Source organism: Uranotaenia lowii, chromosome 1 (genome assembly GCF_029784155.1).
Source record: "Uranotaenia lowii strain MFRU-FL chromosome 1, ASM2978415v1, whole genome shotgun sequence".
NCBI lineage: Eukaryota > Metazoa > Arthropoda > Insecta > Diptera > Culicidae > Uranotaenia > Uranotaenia lowii.
In genome coordinates this window covers 134,998,382-135,019,412 of record NC_073691.1, presented here as the reverse complement: position 1 = coordinate 135,019,412, position 21,031 = coordinate 134,998,382, and the positions used below count along the sequence as shown (strand labels likewise).

General features: G+C 36.8%; 1 protein-coding gene across 1 annotated transcript; it reads left to right on the top strand.

The window, feature by feature from the left end:
• Window positions 1–237: 237 nt before the first annotated feature.
• On the top strand, window positions 238–2,082 carry LOC129737953 (uncharacterized). The gene has a single exon (XM_055729125.1). It carries the CDS (start codon window positions 238–240, stop codon window positions 2,080–2,082), a length of 1,845 nt encoding a protein of 614 aa, XP_055585100.1.
• The last annotated feature ends 18,949 nt before the right edge of the window (window positions 2,083–21,031 follow it).

The window sequence follows — 21,031 nt, the reverse complement described above, 5'->3', positions numbered from 1 at the left end:
CTAGATGTGCAACATCTTTCGATAATTTGCGAACATCATTATTGTGTATATTTAAACAGCTTTCTTCGGTAGATTTTTAGCAGTCACTTAGTGCAAGAAATGCTTATGATTGACTGATGCAACTACGGATACGTTCATCAAATATTTATTATTGTGTCACTTGTCAATTCGTCAACGCTTGAGGTCTCGGGAGTGATTTTATACTAAGTGCTCGTAAAAAGTGTCCAGTGATTAAAAATGGCTGACGATCTCCGACATTTGTCCAAGAAAGAACGAATTGTAGAGAATTTACTAGAAAATTTGGAAGAATTCATATCAGAGTACGACGATGTTCGAGATAAAGGGTCACTCCAACCACGGTTGATCAAACTGGAAGAGGCCTACGATACGTTTTGTGCAGTGCGGATTGAGATGGAATCTATTTTGGAAGATTTGGATTTGGCGAACGACGAAGACAACGACGACGATGAGGAACGTACGATGAAAAAAGAAACCCGCAATAAGGAAAACAAGAAAGTTTTCAAGCAATTCGTTAATCGATGTTTTGTAATAAAACAGCAGTTGATGTCGAAGATGGAATCGATCCCTGCTCCACCAGTGCAACGAAGATCCTCTGTTTCCGAATTAGTTTTGCCTTGTCACACAAAGTATCCAGAGCTTACGCTACCAACCTTCTCCGGGAAACTTTCTGACTGGATTAATTTCAGAGACAATTTTCGTTCATTGATTCACGACAACGCGCAACTGAATGAAATGGACAAATTCAACTACCTTCGAACCTCCCTGAAAGATGATGCGCTGCTCCAGATTAATCAGATTCAAGTATCAGCGATTAACTACGGTCTAGCTTGGAGCACATTGGAATCGAAGTACGAGAACCATAAGCTTATAGCTCAAGAGCATATGAGAGCACTCTTTGCAGCCCCTGTCATGCGGACAGAAAGTTTTGAAGGGTTGAATTCGTTGCTGACAACTTTCAAAACTAACCTCCAACAGTTGGAGAAGCTTGGCCAGAAAACCAACAGTTGGAACACTCTTTTGGCGTTTATGCTTTCGCAAAAGCTGGACACAAAAACATACCGTATGTGGGAAACACACCATGCGTCTAAAACCGTGCCTTCATATGAAGCCATGGTTACGTTCTTGGAAACTCAATGTACAATTCTACAATCAACTGTCAGTCGAAGTGAGAATCATGACCAACCGAATCTCAGTGCCCCCATCAGTCACAGTACCATTGCTTCGGAGAGATTGTGCATCATCTGCAGGAATGGAACGCATAGAGCAGAGCAATGCCAAAAATTCTCAAGGATGAGGGTGATTGATCGTAAAGACTTGGTTCGTAGCATGGGACTATGCTTCAATTGCTTGAATTCCGAACATTTTGTCGCGGATTGTGGTCAACATTCCTGTGAAAAGTGTGGACAGCGTCATCACTATCTTTTGCATCCGTATTACGCACCTCACTTGAGCCGGTCGAACGTGCAGAACTTTTATCAAGCCTCTCGAAGACCTCAACGCGCGAACAGTCAATCATACAGTGAACCTGATACACAACATACTCAGTCCCGGATGAATTGCAATCAAATATCTCAAAACCCCCAATCTACACAACAGCCACCTCCCATAAACACGCCCTCCGTTAGTCACCACACTACTACTCTACTCAGTACACAACGACACACCCACACTGCAATTCTATCAACTGCTGTTGTTTTGCTGGTCGATAACAGCGGAAACAAAGTGTTGGCCCGAGCATTGTTAGACAATGGGTCTCAAATAAACATGATGACAGAGAATCTTTCGAAAAAGTTGAAATTTAAACGTTTTCGAGAAAGTTTGCCAGTAAAAGGTGTTGGAGGGTCCATTTGCGTATCGACAGAGTCTGTTAAAGCCCGTATTGAATCAAGCACATCATCGTATTGTATTGCCGAAATGAAATTCTTTGTTTTGCCTCGAATCACGGTGGATTTGCCCCAAAGAAGTTTTGATATAAGCACCTGGAAACTACCGTCGTCTATCCACCTAGCAGATCCCATGTTCAATGAATCTAGCTCAGTTGATCTGGTCATAGGAGTCTAAACGTTTTATGATTTATTGTTAGCGGAGCAGATGAGGATCATCGACAGTGGTCCTATTTTACAAAACACCCAGTTGGGATGGATCGTAGCAGGAGAGCTTCCGGAAACACCAATTATTTCTTACAGCGCAATCTCACCCGAAGTTTAAACTGATGGAAAAAGCCATCGTTTTAAAAAGTTGTGTGCATTGGAGTCTCCTCAAACGGAAAGCTTCTTGTCGATGAAAGAGTCAACATATGGAGATGTTCTCGAAAGAACCGCTAATCGAGAAAAATTGACTGCTCCACTCTCAAAAAGAATCGTGTTGATGAAAAACCTGATTCACGTAGTTTTGGTGATGTTTGCGGCCCATTTGCTTCATCTTTATGTTTGCACGACTGCAGTAATTGGAATAGTAAACATGTTTCTCCGAGAGCTTTACAAAGTAAAGTTTTCTTGTGATGAATCCTGTAAAAATGAACAGTTTAAGCTGAAGTTTAAAGACAAACTGTCAGAATTCCACAAGTTTTCGATTCTTCGCATAAAATTTCAACATAAAGACGTGAGAGTATGCAAAATCCATGAATTAGACGACAATGATGGAAGGACCCACAACCCCACGCAGTCAGACACAGTTCAACAATCTACCAGAACCGCTACAATTCTTGAACAGCCGTTGTAATAAAACAAAGTATTTAACGCCCCCGTGAGGGGCACTATTGGCACTGGCGGCATATGTTACCGTAATTGCCAGGGGGCCGATAATTCAGTTACGTTCAACCCCACCATTTTGTTTGCGGAACCTATATTGTTTTTCCTCCGCCAGGGTTGTACATCGCACCGTTCATTCTCGGGGTTCATAATTGTCATCATGTTGAAAGCTACGCCATCGTCATCGTTATCTCCATCATTTTCTACATCATTCGTTTGTGGTTTTGCTGATTGAAATAAGTATTTTACGCCCCCATGAGGGGCATTATTGGCACTGGCAGCGCATCAGCTGTTTTGCCAGGGGGCCAAGCGTTAAGTTACGTTTTCACCCTATGTTTCTATTTGTGAAACCTACAGTGTCTCTCCTTCACCAGGATTTATGTACTACATCGTTTGCCTAAGATGACCAGGATGATTCCTTCTCGAAATGGTCCATTATGATCATGTATCCACTGAGACCAGACCGGATCAGAGAGCTTATGGAGGTCAAATTTCACCGTCAGATAAGTATGCCCCCAGTAGGGGCGCAAAAGGCTAGAAGCGGCATGTTAGCCGTCAATGCCAGGGGGCGAAGCAAAAAGATCCATGAAATCCGGTCAACACATTCATCGTCTGTATGAAGTTCATCAAAATTAAAAGTAATCTGGCCCCAACAGGGCATTTTGGCAGCTAGCGACATTTTCTGTCGTAATTGTCAGGGGCCAAACCATAAGTTAAGTTCTATCATCTAAGAAATTTGCGCGGAACTCACTCGGATTCCTTCTGATTTATAGGAACGCCTTGGAATATCGACTGTCTGAACACTCTGAGTATCATCAGCCCCCGAGAGGGGCGTACTATGGCTTATGACGAAGGTTGTTCTTTGTTAATGCCTGGGGGCCACGGCGCAAGTTACGTGCATTTTAAAGTTAATCGACCTAGAATCAACCATGTCTATCTCTAGCAGGAAACACACATGCACCTGGTGGTCCATCGCAGTTGATGGTTGATTGTTCGTTGAGAGGTGTCTACGGTGATTAATCAGCCTATTCCAACCTGCCGCCATCGTCAGCTGATTCAGCGCAACACTTGCTCTAACTGATCAACACTAGCCTGTCCAAGGACTTGCTTAAGAAGTCTATAGCAACCTCTGGTGCCGAACTCCAAGATGTCAGTGCTGAAACTGAAAGAATCCAGCTAGTTTTCGTGAACTTCGTTATGATTTTGTATTTTGTATTGAGTGAACTCAAGGCGGGCGGTATGTTAACGCCCAAAACCAACAGCGTGAGCCAGCAGAAAATCTTTCCCACTTTTTTACATCACTAGCAATGAATACACTATATCCCTGCTACACGCATCGTCAGTGATCATATTGTGCGTGTATGCAATAGTATTCCCAATTAGTGTGGGCAACGGAATGAGCGATAGTCGTCTAGATTGGCTATTGCGAGCTGCTGTTAGCCAGAACAATAGCACCTAAGTTTAGAAGCAATAAACCACTGTGTCGATCAGTCGTTTTGATATACAGTCCACTTCTATGTCTATCGTTTAGTGTTGGATCAATTGAAAATATAATTGTTCCCCCGTGACCGTATCACAGTATCGCGTAGTGTCTAAAATTATCTTCCGAACATCCTAAACGCCTGGGAACTCCCGTGGGTTAACCGGACCAGCGAACGCTTGAGGATTGGCCTCAACAGCATCCATGGAAATTGAAAAACACCAAAATAATACTTATAGCACTGACCACACTGACATGACACTTAGAACAAAAATTCAACCATTTTCTGTCTATTTTTTTGTTGTCAGATTTTGTAGGTTCGCAATACCGACGGCAGGTGGCGAACCTGAAAAAAATGACAAAAAATGCCCTGTAGGAAAAATGGTCAGTTTAGCCCGATTTTATCGTAGAAATTGCGTGTTTTATTTTTAAAGTTGGGTGGCATTTCCTAACTGGGATAGCATTTCTTCAAGTCGATCGATGCGCACTCTGGAATCGACATTGCGTACTGTTGGAAAAATTATCCAGAAAACGAAATCGAGTGTCCAGTCAGTATGGTCAGTGCTCATAGTACAAAACTTAGCAGTGCTATGAATAGAAGATTAGGAATGATCATGCAGAACAACGCTATTAAAGCGGCATTAGATATTCTTGGACCCTCGGTTGAACTATCCTGGCTCGAATTTATTCAATACAAGTACAGAGAGAGAATGCATCAAAGTAATTAAGCAAACAGTTTTGTAAAATATTTATTTAAATAACATTTTTTTCAGGCTTTCATCATAGATACATGGGAACGGATGAAATTGCTTCGAAATTGCCCAAGACCTTCAACTTCCAACCAGAACACCAGCATTGTACAGATACAGGACTCCTCTATCGATGATTACATTACACAGAAGCTTGGAGGACCATCGTTTAGAGCTGATAAAACATCAAATGCATTTGAAGCTCAGCTGTATAGCTTTGAATGTGAGAGCCGACAACCAAGCTCGATTAATGTAAAATCGTATTGGATGTCCAAAAAAATAAATTCGCTGCCAGACCTGTACTCGATTGCGTTAGTAGTGCTTTCCGCTCCATCCAATCAAGTGGCTGTAGAACGTGCATTTAGTGCTCTTTCTCTTATTTTTTCGGACCACAGGACTGCATTATCAGCAGAATCGTTGGATAATATTCTCATGTTGAAGCTGAACAAAATATTTTTGAAATAATTGTTCGTAACATGCAGGAATGGAATAATAACGTATAAATAAGTAATTTACTTAATCTTTAACTTTAATATTTCACTCATTCATGTTCAGTTCATTTTTCAAGCTCCGTTCAAGTGTTTTTAATAAATACATTGTCCTGTTCGCCTTATTTGTTTTTATTTCAACCATCTTCTCCTGATTGATATCATTTGATTTCATTAATCAAACTATTTGAAACTAAAAGACGGAGAAAAATAGTTAAAAGTTGGTTTTCAAAAAAATCAAAATTTTAGATTCATTGTTTAAAGCTGAAAGGTAGAAATCAGTTGAAATATAAAAGAAAATCATTTAAAAGGAAGAGTTATGAAAATAATTTTTTTTAAGAACAAATCATGTGAATTGTTTTTATTACAACCATCTTTTTCCTGATTGATATAATTTATTTCATAACACCTAATAACTTCTCTATCAAAATCATAAATAAAAAAAAATATCATTATAAGATTGGAATTTTGCCCATACTAAGTACTTCTTCACTAATCCTATTTTTTTGTCATGCTGTGAACAGCTGCTCGTTGGTGATACAGGAACAGCTTCATTGCAGTAGAATTTTCTAATTTCATTCATCGGTCTCAATGATGATGATTTTAACACAGTGACCATGATGATCGTATTACCTCATTTAACGGAAGGAAGAAAGAGTAGATGAAGCGTGAACTCATTTGAAAGCTTTTAAAATGAGTGTGATTGGTTCAACTCAGTCATAGTCATGATTTCTCGATGGGTGACGATGAAATTTCTCTGCCCTGGACATGATACATGTTCAAATTATGCATTGGAAATACTACGAATATTACCACTTTGCCTACTACGGGCCGTTACAAATGTTAAAAATTTGCGGATTGAATTTATTTAAAACAAACCACGCTTGCCCTTCTAATTACTCTATCTTTATCTTCCACTTCATAAATAGTTGTAGCCCTAGGCCGAACAAAAATTTGGTATATGATAATGCTTCTAAATAAATTCTACCCGTTCATTTTCACTTTCTTTCATTTCTTCCTACTTTCTATCCTTCTATAAGAATTTCGTAATCATAAGATGTCTTTACTTAAAAGGACATCACTCTTCACCGAAAAGGCTGATAAATTGATACCTGTCAACAAATGAAATAGAATGTATTTGACATGTCCCGTTTGTTTGTTTTAAAAAGTTTAAGATTAATTCATGCAGAGAATTTATTATCAGGTATTTCTCATTTTTGTGTTTTCTCTTTGCGTTTCTATGCAGTTTTTCTGGGTCTACTAGGAACTCGCTTTATAAAAGTTGGCCAATTTTGGTGCAGCCAAGGTCGACTTCAAAACTTTGTGCATAAATGTTGAGAGTACTGTCTCCACATTCCATTTTTTCTGACTGCATCGTACATTATGTCCAATTGTTCCTTTCCTCCACATGTACCTCAAGCAATGTACGTTTAAGCATATTTGGTAGATATGGTATTGGTATCATTTCGCAACCATATCTAAAAAAAATGAGCTTATGAATTAAAAGCTTTTTTAAATCAGGGGATCGTTGGATGCATCTTTTCAAACGCTTGCTGTATCTAGAAATTTTTGGAAAGAAATATAGTCAAACGAATATAAAATTGTGTTTAAACATGTAATTAAGATTTTTTTTAATAATTGAGACACACAACTTATCACAATTCCATGAGAACTTTTAAAGTGAGGAAATATACTTACCATATATTTCCCTTGAAAAGTTTTTTTCCTTGATCATTTATTAAGCATGTAAGATAAATCACTTATGTACTCGAGAATTTGTCGTTCGTTTGAATGAATGGCTGGAAGATCAGCAGCTATTTCCACTGCTTCTTCTTCATCACTTGTTATCACAGGAAGGAACATTGAGATGCGGGTAGCACTTTCTTTCGCATAATCACTATTCGCGAGTGAATTAAGCCTGTGTGCATCCCGTTTTATCTTCGATAATTTTTCCAAAAAATAACTTGATTTAGGCGAATTCGGAACAGCTGTGCTTTGGGAAAAGAGAAAGGTTTCAAAATTCTATTTCAATTTTAATCTTGAGTTGGCATTTCGGCAAATTTATAGAATCTAAGTAGAATTAATTAATTAAAGATGATGAAACTACTAGGTGGACAGATCAAAGCTAGAGCGCTTTGGGTAGAAGAACCGAATAGATGTTTGACGCAGCCTCATGAGCTGGTTGTAGGTAGCAATGTGGCTTCATTGTCACTTGCTACAAACAACCAGCTGTTGCTGGGCAAAGAATTACATAATGCTGTCGATAAAAACATTGCCCTAGCTCACATCTTCAAACACCTATTCGTTTCTTCTACACAAAGCGCTCTAGTTTTGATCTGTCCACCTAGTAGTTTCATCATCTTTAATTAATTGATTCTACTTAGATTCTATGAATTTGCCGAAATGCCAACTTAAGATTAAAATTAATAAAATTCCCGCGGCGATCAAAATAAGATAACAAAATTCTATATCCTAAATCGTATTTTTGTATTCGTATACTTTGCTAATTGTTTCCTCCGGCATCCGGAACAGCAGCAGACGACTTCTGCTGCCACGAGCAGAACCAAAACATTGTTTGTTTTGGTTCACCGCATGCTTTGGGCAATTCGCAATTGATGTTTGCCAAACAATAGACTTGTGAGAATGATGACAGTATAAATGTATACATCTTCACACGGTTAAGCGGGACGACGCAAACTGAGGTCGTGGTAGCTCAGCAGTGTTGCACAGAAATAAGTTGTTCTCATTTACTCATTCAGAAATGAGTACTTTCCCGGATAGGGTATATGACAAGTGGAAAGAGCGACGATAGCAGTCGCTAATGAATTGAGTTGTAATGTAATGACTAGACTTACGAAATACCTATTCCACCACTGAAACCTGCGTTGAATTACTAAGTTTTCAACAAAATTAAATCTAATAACATCAAATTCCGGTCAGTTTCTCCCGGAGAAATAGATGAAACAATCAATATTGATTGATGTCTAACTGAAATCTTTAGATATTCAAAGTTTTTTTTCAAGCGGTATACTTTGAATATTCTCGGAAATTGATATTATGTTGGCAAAGCAAAACTTCAATCCAAGATATTTTTTTCTCTATTTTCTGAGCAGAAAAAAGTCTTTTGCTAAGATATGCATATCATCCTGGGGCAAAGTTTGCTAAATACATGGATTTTTTTTTGACATTTTTCGGTATATTCAGAATTAAAACTTGCCAAAATCGTCGACTTAGTAGCATAACAATATATCGCGATGATAAAACACTACTTTACATTGGCTCAATTAGGCAATACATTTTGGGATTCTTAACAATCCAGCAGTGTCTAGAAAAGTATTATTTTTAACTAATTATAATCTTTTGTCAATTTCACCTGAAATATCTTATCCAAACATCACCAAGCGCTTGAATGTTCAAATTGATAGAAACTCTCGGAAAAAGTCATCAACAGTCATTATGCCTCAAAAATTTAAAATCGATTATCAATATTCTAAACAAAAAACTTCATTTTTAACCATACTTTCTAATTTTTATCCCTGATTTATAAAATCCTCAAATATTGGAATTATGGGCTTCAAACTATCTTGAAACTTGTGCCAAGCCAAATAGGTATGTTTGTTTACATTTGTCATTCCCTTCCAGCTGAACATTCCGCTTGCTGTTTCATAATCTTCCCATAATGCTCACTACTCGATCCTGCTTATAGACATTCCACCAAACCGGATTTTCCCTTTTTTTCAATGGAGCATTACGGAAAAAGCACCATCGCGATATAACTAGTCGTGTTGCATTTTTTTTTTCAAACCAAGCTTCCACCAGCCAGTCAGTCAGCCAGCTGTCTAGCTAGCCACTAGTGTTATGAAATAGACCCAGTCAACTTTTCCGTTTTCCTTACAGCTCAGTCTGATCGACAGGCGAATGAAGAATTTGCCCCTCGCCGAAGTCCCCCAGATGCGATGCGGGGGAGATGGATCGTCCAGCCATCACAGACCTCGCGAAAATATTTAATGCTTTCCTTGTCACCTGCCTGCAGCCACTTATCGCCAGGGGGTCATTCAACTCTTTTCAATGACGTTGCTGCAAATTTCGCTGGACTTGAGAGCAGTTAAAAGCTAGTAAAGCCCTTCATAAAAACATACATTCCGCAGGAAATCAGTGCCAGATGCAAACGACGCTGAATGATTTTTTTACTTAAATATATAGGGAAGATTGAGGATAATTAATCCTTGGGGATACTTGATTCCTTATCTATATCTCGAACTGGAATGACTTACAACGATCAAATGTTCTAAAAAATGTGCCAGATGGAGCTAAACAACTATGCTATAAGCTCAACAAAATAATTTTTTGAATTATTGAACTTTGTTTGAAAAATTTCACAAAATGCGACTTGAAGATCTTTCTCATCACTTTAATTTGTTTCTGACATGAAAGTTTAAAACAAAAATATATATTCCAATACATAAATCGTTAGGGTGTTATATGTGCTTCATAATACCATATTTTCAAAAATGTTCATTATGGGGTCAATTTATCCCTAGAGTTCAAAATGGTTTTTTTTTTCTTCGAAATAGATCGTGATCATTTCTGATTACAAATTATGATTATTTATCCAATAACTGTTATTAATTCAATAATTGTCTGGCAAAAAGGGCTAAGAAAGTTTCTCTTAAATTCAGAAAATAGCGCCTTAAAGTATGCAATGAATCTAGGTAGATACATAGTTTTTCCATAGACTAGGTCCCCCGGAATGAACGAACAAGTCTCCTTCAATAAAGGATCAAGTCTCCTTTAACTTCAAAAATACCTCAATTTTTTTTACTTTCACGAAAATGTTTCTAGTTCTTCGTCAGTTTCATGCATCGTTCCAACTTTTGGAGCATATAAACATCAAATTTCACTCTGTCAGAAAATACAAAAGACGACGAGTTGCAATTTTTTTCCAAAAAGATATGATCAAAATAAGAAAAAGATTGCTAATTGAAGAACGCTAACTCTTTTAAAAGTGGGTCAACCTCAGACAACATAGATGATCTTATCAACATCATTCTGGTTAGAAAATGTTTATCTGATCAGTTATAACTCAGGTAATTTATTTACGAAGTTAGGTCGGAACAAACTTCAAATCCTTCTTTTGTCACTCGGAGTTAGAACATCGCGGGGGGGGGGGGGGGGGGGGTTTCAATAAAAAATTAGGCGAAAAACAAATAAATTGGAATAAATTGCACGGAAGCTTGTATGCAACAAAATTGCATACTATATCGTTGCACAAAACCTAAAAATCAAGTAATTTCTCATCGAATAATTCAATCAAATCAAGAAAACAAAAGGTGAAATCACTCCCATCTTCTTAAATTTTTTTTGGTCTTGTGATCTTTCAGATATTGGAATTTTTTTTATCGAAATTGACATACATTAAATTAAAATTAAAAATTTATTTATTTCCCCCTTCGGGTTTTTTGGAAATTTTCAAGGGGGTTGGTGACAAAGGAAGGAATTGATATTTGTTCCAGCCTTATAAACAGGTATTAATTTTTTAATTGGAATCATAGAAAAAAGTGCCATAAAACGGGGTTACATTGATCACCGGGGTAGCTTTGATCAACATGAAAATTTTCCACATAATTATCAATAACTAAGTCGGAAGTAAAAATATCTTTTTTCTACGTTTAAAAACCTACATAATAAGTTTCAAATAAGGAAAAACATAGTTTGTTTTTGAAATAAAGTAAAATGTTATTAATAAATCTTGAAATATTTGTTTTATCGAAGCCTCGAAAACAAACACCCTTCCTGATGAAATCAAAGCGTTAAGAAGCAGCAGGTTGATTTATATGACAGTTCAACTGTTTTCCTTAGTAAATTTATAGTTTTTGTGTAGTTTTTGTTGTATTTTGAGGTAAGTTTTTGATATTAAAAAAATAGGGACTTATTCCAAGAGTTAGCCAGTCTAGGACAAAAGACTAGAAACCCTATCAAATGGGAAAGTTTGACGGAATAAATTAAAAAAGAATAGTGCTAGGGCCTAGAGGGGGCATTTCATTTTTTTATAGTAAAAATTGTATACCTAATGTTAAAAAGTTAAGCCCCTAATTTATGCAGCATCATTGTCCATCTTTCGATTTTAATTGTCGTTCGCCTTAACACATTAAGGACCGCGATGTTGTTTTTTTTGGACCACGAAGAAATAAAAACCAAGAAACACCAAAATTCGGCATTGGTATATCTAAGAAATCACTGGACCAAAAGGCTATTTCTCCACCATACATCTTCTAACCATTTGCTACCTGGAGTTATACAAACAAAAAATAACTTTGTTGTACTCGCAAAGAGGAATCTTAATTTATTGTGTGATATGCCGTTTTTTTCATCGAAGGTCGGGGATGGTGTTTGTTAATTTTTTTTTTGTCTCCGTCAGAAAGAAAAGTGAAAAATGTTTTCCACTCCCACCGGCCTAGCAAGAAAAACGTCAAACTCCGCTGGTGCTGGGTTGTATTACTTAGGTGAATAGCAGTTGATGGTTATTTCAATTTACAGCCACAGCGAAGGCATAAAAAATCATGAAAAAGAAAAGCAGATTTCAGTTCGAGAGATGAGTGGCAAAAAAGAGCCATGCATTCGCGCCACACGCCTCACTAAATGAAACAACACTTTGCGGCTCTTGACTCCAAAGAAGTTTAAAGTCATCGTCGACTTAACTGCTCGAAAAAGGGGGAAAAGGCTTCCCAGTTGTAGGTAACTGTCTGCCAGAAGTTTGCCTTAGCGAGATAGATAAGTCCGAAAACCGTGTCTATTCCTCGATGCTGTTAACTATACTGATTGTCGAAAAAAATACTAATCTTATCCAGGAAAAAACAAGTTTTATTAACATTTTTCAAAAAATCTTCTAATTCCATCTGAATTTGTGTAACGCGGGTAAAAAGCCCAAGAGGGTTACAAACTATCGTTCCTTTTGCAATTTTAGCTAACGCGAATAGCAGAATGAAAACAAACAAAGTGAGAGTCATTTCAAGTAACAACAACGACAACAAAGAAATCCGACTTTCCCTGGTTGATTTATTGCACCAAACGATAATACAATTCGGTGTACATTGGGCGGCCAGATAGGAAGAGTTTAGGTACATTAGTTATTATTGGTGCCATGGTGAGCTGAAAAAGTCTTTCTGTCACAAATCGTTAGGCAAAAAGATTTGAATATTAAATCCCCATGCATATATCAATATGGATATATCAACATGGATTATTAACTTTTTCTTCTTTTTTATTGAACGTGGCCTCAAAAGTTTAAAAAGAATCCGAATTTACATTGAAATATATCCTTAAAACTTCCAAATTTCATAGGACCACATCTTTAAATATAAGTATCCTTTTTCCAACTCAATGTAAACCCAAAATTATTAAAAATAAATAAAAAGTGGCTCCAAACGAACACAAACACATACATTCTGGATTCTTAATTAAACTTGATTTATCCTCGCAAAGATTCCATTCACCGAACAAACAGGTGTCGAGCATCTTTCGAGGATATTAAATGATCTTTCAAATGCTAAAACAACTAGACCACATATAGAGTTCTAGGTAGGTATGCCATGACCGAGATTTGATCACATAAACGTTGGCTTAGCCATAATGCTATCCTTTAGGGCACGAACGGCGAATTTTTTATCATGTAAGCAGTTGGAATGTTCCATGTTTTTAAATACAGAACGTAAAAAAAATACTTGAGTTTAATCCGTGTAGTTAGAAAAGTTATATACAATCACCTTATTTTTATGATCTCATTCAATTGTATGTATAGTACTTTACAATACAATTGATACTCAATTGTGGATGAGGGTTGAGATGCAATACCTAGTCGACATGAAATTGTAAAAGAAATCGGCATCAAACTCGTACATATCACTTAACCATCATTTATCCTATCACTTTATACATCGTAAAGGGTGATACGGTCAAAATTTGGTCAATATCAACTTGACGTATTTCTTTTAATTTTGCATTTGAAAAACCTGAACACTCCTCATTTTGAAGGTGTGGGTGTAGAATGTTGCTCCTATTTTGATTTTGCACTCAGAAATGAAAATAATATAAAAATTATTAGTTTTCAGGTATTCGGATATTTCTCTGACGATAATAAACTGAAATCACTAAAAAATAATGACTCACGATCATTTCTAGCCAAGAAACGATCCAAGGCATAAAATTTAATAACGGCGAGATTTTTTTCCAAAACAAACGATTTGTCTTTTGTCGTTTGAGTCTCTGCTAACCAGTTTGTGAGTACGTGCTAGATTTGTCAGTTGATACATGGCAAAGATAGTAGATATAAAGATACCCAGCTCTTGGAATTTTTCATATAAATCCTAACAGACATTCTTTCTACAAACATCAGCACCACCTGCTGACGGAAAAGGTCAACATTTCTCACAAATTGTGTTTGAAGATCCGAGCGTGCAGATCATGATGCACTCTGATATGTTTTCAATCAATTTAAAATTATTCAAAATGCACTCTGAAGTAATTTGATTAAATTTTGCAGAAACAAATGCTACTGACTCAGTAAAATTGAGATAACCGCATTCAGATTCATCGATTGAATTGAAAAACTTAAACTTAAACAGTTAAAATAAGAATGAACACATTAACGTTCACAATGTTTTTATTTTGATTATTGAAATCAACAATGAATGAAAAAGTGAATAAAGAAAATAATAATTGAGGAATATTTAACTATGTATAATTTAAGAACATAGTGAAATGTTGAATTTCAAGCCAGCCTCAGTGTTTAAAACTTCTTAAGATTTTAATTTTTGATTCCCTCAATGTGATAACATCCCTACGGTTAAATCAGAGGAATCGAAATTGAAACATCTTAGGAGGTTTTAAACTCTGAGACCAGTTCAAAATTCATCTTTCAACTATTTTTAGCTACTAGCTAGAGAAGATTTTTCATTTTCACCTGAGATGTACCGCTACCTTCATTTACTCTGTTAATTTTGTAGACAGAACTAAATTTAGCTAAATGGCCTGCAAGGAAATCCAATACTCAAAGTGCTGTATGATAGAAACAGCTGGATCAACTTATAAAACTGTGGATTTTTACTTTACCTTAAGTGTCGTGTTAAATTTTGAAGAATATTATTTTATTATTAGTTTTGCAAATTTTGAGTCTTCTTCAAATTTAAACAATCAGGCTGATATATATTTTTTTTTGAAAAATTTGGATATTGTGCAATCTTTTGCTGTCACAAAAAGCGGTTAGCGTGTAGAAAAATAAAGAAAACTGATTTAAATAGGTACTGATTTAAAACATGGCAGAAATGTACCAATCCACTGATCTAAAGTTTGCAGTCCCTTTTTGTGCGCTGCGCATAAAATAATCCACACCCCCATTTCTGATACTAAAGATTTTTGAGTACAAAAATTAGTTATTGTTAATGGGACTTTTGATTGCTGTGCTTTAAAACTCTCAATTGAATACATGTGTCCCACAGTGTGATAAAAAATGCTTTACATAGCTTTACATGAGTTTTTTCTGCTAACAGTGTTCACTGTGTTTTAGTTGCATTTCTGCCGTCATATTTGACGGTGGCGCTTATTTTTTTTGTCTCCCGGTTTTCATAAGAGTTGGGAATCTTTATATAAACTATTTTTGTACATGGTCTTCAACTTGACTGCAGGTTTGTTCCATCTTTTGTGGAAATGATTTGAATAATATTTTATAAGCATGGAATCAGCAGCAAGTCATGATAAACAGGAAAAATATGCCTGTTTTGTATGCTATGGTCAATAATGCACATTGACCATAGACCTTGTACGAAAATCAAATGATTTTCGTTTGATTTTGTTTGGCTAGTTCTGCTTTAAGCGTTTGTTATAAGCTCCGGCTAAACTTTTTTCCACAGCCACCAGATGTCACTCCGGAAAAGTCCCAATGCATAAAATTTAATAACCGAGATATTTCTCGGCGAGAAATATCCCAGTAGGTAATTACTCCCAGAGAAATAACTCTGTGAGTGGGCACGGTAAAGCGTGGAAATACATGAAAAATAATATTTTTATATTTTTTTCATTTCTGAGTGTGAAATTCACTCTTTAGTTGTCAAAATGCCGACCAAGGAAGAAGAGCAGCGTATCAAAATTTTGCTCGCGCATCACGAACATCCGAGCTACACAGCAGAAATTATTTCCTGTAAAATTACGCAAATGTCCTGTAACAAAAAGGAGCAGGACCAGAGCAGGCAAACGGTAACCATCAAACATAGGGGAAAAGTTCATATAACGCCCCATGTGGCTAATCTGCGCCACCTTTGTTTTGAGGAATCTGAAACATTTTAAGCCTGCAAAATATTACCAATTTGTTTTAAATGCTGTGATTAGTCATGGCAAGTACGAATTTTTCCTTAAAATGCCACTGTGTCGTGATAATTTCACAATTTAGGTTTTTCTTCATTTCGATCTAAATTTTAAAACACTTCCAATAAGGTGTCACCAAGCAGAGAAAAACGAATAAGACATTATTTTCTGACACATCGATAGAGGAGAATCTAAACTATTATTTTATGCTAAAAAATCATACAGAACTCGCTAAGGTATGCCTTCTCTGGATATGTTCTATCACGGCCCATGCACTCGTTATAACGCGCCAATCGTAGTAGGCTGAAAATAGCATTAATTTTTCAAAAAGGCCAATTTTCATTGAAAATGAACTAAACAGCTAAAACCATATTTTGAGCGTTAATTCAGCCCAAAAAATCAACTTTTAATTTTTTTTTTAAATTTTGTTTAGTCCATTTTGATTTTCTTTTCAGTCAAAGTGTCTGTAAGTATTGGTGTGTTTTCGGTCTTCGGCTGCTCTCGGGTGTGTTCGGCTGCTAGGCGCGTATTGAATACACAGCAGCGCGTTTTTGCGCAGTTTTGTTCTGTGGCTTTGAATATGGTTTTAAGAAATCTAGGTTTTGGAGCAACTATAGCAATTTGAGTAATAAAAAATCATAGGCATTTGTAGAAAACACTTTTCTTCAACGATTACACCCATTTTTAACACAATTTGTACGTGGAATACATAAAAAATCAGCGATTCGCTTAGGTGGCGCATAATAGGGCATGTTCCCCTACAATGTCACGTGATATTGATACACTCGTTAATATCCCTGTCATGCTACATATGTATCACATCACTGTTACATGTCGTCGGATATCGCGACATTTTTAAATGACTGACATCCAAGCTAGCATGATGGTCATTAATTTAAGCTGTCTGTCGACTAAACTTTTCATAACATTTTTTTTAATGGATTAAAGAAATTTAGACATTCAGTTCGACTTGAAATCTTTGTTTTAGTTAATATGATTCTGAATTAAACTGCGCATACCATCGATTAAAATACAATATTTTAGAGTCAAAGAACTGAAATTGACCCTCAAAACAAAACGTTTATTTTTAACAAAATTATTTGAAATGCTTCACCACACCCAGTGATAACTATTTGCCGAGTGCCGATCCATATTGTATCTCTTCCGGAATAAACGGTGGCGGAAGATTTTCATTTTGGAAGACCTGGTCAATCGACGTTAGTGGTTGATGCTCTGAACTACTCAATGACAATCGGAACAGGATCAGCGAGCTTTTGATTATCCGAGTTGCTGGATAATGCCTGAATCCGGACTAGAGTGGATTCTCTATCTTCCAAACCAACTGGGAGCTTCTTGAATGAAAAAACTGACGTTTCCTCAAAGTCAGAAAATTTGACGCGGTTCCGAGGAAAATTTGTCGATGCTAAATGGCCAACGGTTAGTCCAACTTCCACGTTCCTGTTAAACATAATTTCGTTTTCAGACTTTTATTGACAAAAAACGAAAACTTCTTACCTGATTCGGTCTGTAAGAATTAGCTTGGTGAAATTTAATCGATTATGTCCCGAAAACAGCTCGAACTTTATTGCTTGCTGTCGATACATTAACGAGATTTTTTTTGTTAATAAACAAACGCGATCTTACTGGGTTGGCATGCTACAAAGGTCATGCAACATTAATTCCTGTCAGCAACATGATGACAGAAACATTGAATGCTTTGATCGCGTTGCTTTATGACAGGATTTTCAAAGAGATGATATTCATATAGATTACTTTGTTAAGGTCGGACGACCATGAGCGATATTTATCAGCACTGAGCAGGACATTTACCGTAATTTTACAGGTTGAAAACATGTTCACGTGACATTTCATTTTTAGTGTACAACTTTTTTACAGGATATTTGCTGTAATAATAAATGAATCTTCGTTAACTTTCAAGGAAAACAATTTCAAATTACAGATTTTGTTAATTACAGGTGATTCATTTTAAAGGTTGTAGTTTTCAGGGACTCGTAACAGTCAAAATTTTTTTCTGTGTACTTGCACGCAAAGCTGGCAAAAACGCTAAAAGTTGCCAAATCAACCGTTACAAATGTAATTAAAGTGTTTGGGGAACGTTTGTCGACAGCCAGGAAGTCTGTATCGGGGGGAAATCGAAAACCGGAAGCCACTGAGACGACAAAGAGAGTTGCCGGTAGTTTCAAGCGAAACCCTAACCTCTCTCTCCGAGATGCCGCAAATAAGCTGGGTATTACGTCTACAACCGTGAATCGAGTCAAAAAACGAGCCGGACTATCGACTTACAAGAAGGTAGTGACTCCAAATCGCGATGATAAACAAAATATGACGGCCAAAGCGCGATCCCGGAGGCTGTACACGACGATGCTGACGAAGTTTGACTGCGTGGTAATGGACGACGAAACCTACGTCAAAGCCGACTACAAGCAGCTTCCTGGACAGGAGTATTATACGGCAAAAGGAAGGGGAAAGGTAGCGGATATTTTCAAGCACATGAAACTGTCACAACAGTTCGCGAAGAAATATCTGGTTTGGCAAGCCATCTGTACCTGTGACTTGAAAAGCAGCATTTCATAGCTTCCGGGACTGTCAACCAAGAAATTAACGTGAAAGAGTGTTTGAATAAACGTCTGCTGCCTTTCCTGAAGAAACACGGTTGTTCCGTACTGTTTTAGCCAGATTTGGCATCTTGCCATTACGGTAAAAAGGCCATGGAGTGGTACGCCGCCAACAACGTGCAGGTGGTTCCCAAGCACAAAAACCCTCTCAACACGCCAGAGCTCCGCTCAATTGAGAAATACTGGGCTATTGTCAAGCGGAACCTAAAGAAGGCAAAAAAGAACTGCTAAGGACGAGCAACAGTTCAATGCAAACGGGATTTCTGCAGCGAAGAAGGTGGACAAGGTGGCTGTACAAAATCTGATGGCAAGGGTTAAGCGTAGGGCCCGGCAATTCGGATTTGGAAAAGCGGAAGCCTAATTGAATATTTTCCTAAATTTTATACTAATTAAACTTGAAAAAGAAATTTAATTTGATTTTTAAATAAACGATCTCACCGATTTAAACGCGTTTTCCCTTGACCAAATTTTGACCGTATCACCCTTTAGCCTGCTTTTCCCCTAATGTAAAACATGCCGCCAATGAAACATTAAATACCAAAATAAACCAAACATCGTATTGCGATCGTTTATTATGTCGGCGAAATAAGAAAATAGCGCAAAATTGTATTAATATTGCCTTCACTTTTGGTAGGTATAAGCTATTTTCTTACTTATGTACCTACGATGTTTTTGTCGACGTTGATGTACGTTATTTTTTTTATATATTCAGTTTACGTTTGATGACTCTGTTCGATTTTTGCAACATTCGATTTTGGCAACGTAAAATTTACGGGCGTGTTGCCAAAAACGAACGGGGCCTGTACCTACCAATTTATGGCTGGGTACTGATTTTCTAAAAACATTTGGACTTTTCCGACATTTGTAACATTTTAGATAAACTATACTAAACCGTTATGCTTTTTTGAACTTCAAATTCCCTTTTTTTAGTTTTCGATTTTTTTTAAATTCTTTTAGGAACATTGATCCTATTTTAATAAGAATTATTTTTTGGAAGGTTATAGGAAAATTTATTAGCATTGTTCTATAAGTTGGAATGTTCCTAATTTGCCAAGATAATAGTGTAAAAAGCAAAAATATACACAGATAAAAAAAAAATTATCCTAAATTACAAGTGATTTAACACTAGCACATCATTCCCCTGGAAAAATTTAAAATGAGTAAAGCATCTTGACATTGGCAGAAAAATTACTTTAAAATGCATGCGCACCGTCTGCCAATGTTATCTATTTTAGATTGATTTGGTCGTTTACTTTTGCTGCTGTTCAACTCGGTTTTGATTTTATTTATGTACGTCGCTTAGGAGTCTTCTGAAAAGTGGAAAACGAAGTGCTAAATACTCTTGCCATTGCAATGGTTTGGAAATAAAAAAAACTGTGATAGGATGTTATCCGGCAGTGCCCTGGCGCGGATAAAACTGATTACAAATTTAATTTTGATAAATTCACACCGATAGGGCGACGAACAGTGTTCTTCTTCTTCAATTGTGCGGTAGCAAATTCTCAGCTGACAACAGACCGTCAGCAGACGATTCTACAGTCGGGTAAATCGCAGTAGTAAACTTTAATGATTGAATTTAAAGAAAATTTATGCCTAAAAATACCTACTTGGGTTTTTATTTTGTTTTCTGATCACTTCTTGCTTGAAAGTATCTAGAAGCCAGGCTAAAAATGTAATTCTACAGTAAACATTGGGAATGATTTCAACTGGACGTTTACATGTAATGAGCAGTAGGTATTCATACTGCTAGTTACCCAGTTCCTTTCTACACATGCAGTTACATGTAAAATAACGAGGATTTTTCTAAGTGTGTATGTATATTTAAAAAGGTTTTAATAACAATTTTGTTTGATTGTTTAAAAAAAACCGCTTCAAATAAGAAGGGATCCACAGGTGATATAATGTAAACAACCCCGCACAAGTATATATTTAGGAATGAGTACATTTTCTTATGACGCTCTTCAGGCCCCAGTCAGTCACTACCCGATCGATGGTTTGCATTTTCAGTAATGTTTCATAGATGACCACAAACCGGTTGTCAGTAATGAGTTTCAATGTTGTAGGATCCACTGCTACGTCGGACTATGGAACAGGTGCGTGAGGTGCAATGTTCAGTGAAATCAATTTGAATAATAAAACTGGGCGTCAGTGTGGAAATGATGTAGGGTTTTTTATCTCTCTATTTTGGATTCTTTTTAGGGGAAGTAACATTTAACTATCAATTTGAAAAAAAAGTGAATTAGTTCGCTCAGCTCAAACAAATGAATTTCTTAACATAACCACATGTATACAGACTTCGGAAGGGTGATTCTCGAAAACAATTCTCTGGGAGCCACCCTACCAAATTTTCTTTCAGTCGCGGAAACGAAAACGGAAAATGACTGCCGGAAGGGCGACGGAGGGCTGCGCGTATTTGCATGTACTTACACTTCCAAGTTTGCACAAGACTGGCTGATGGACACAGCGACTTGTTGAGTGAGAGGATCATTTACTGTACTATTCGGTTGATGCGGATTTATGGAAGCCGAGGAAAGGTTGAATGAGTACTTAT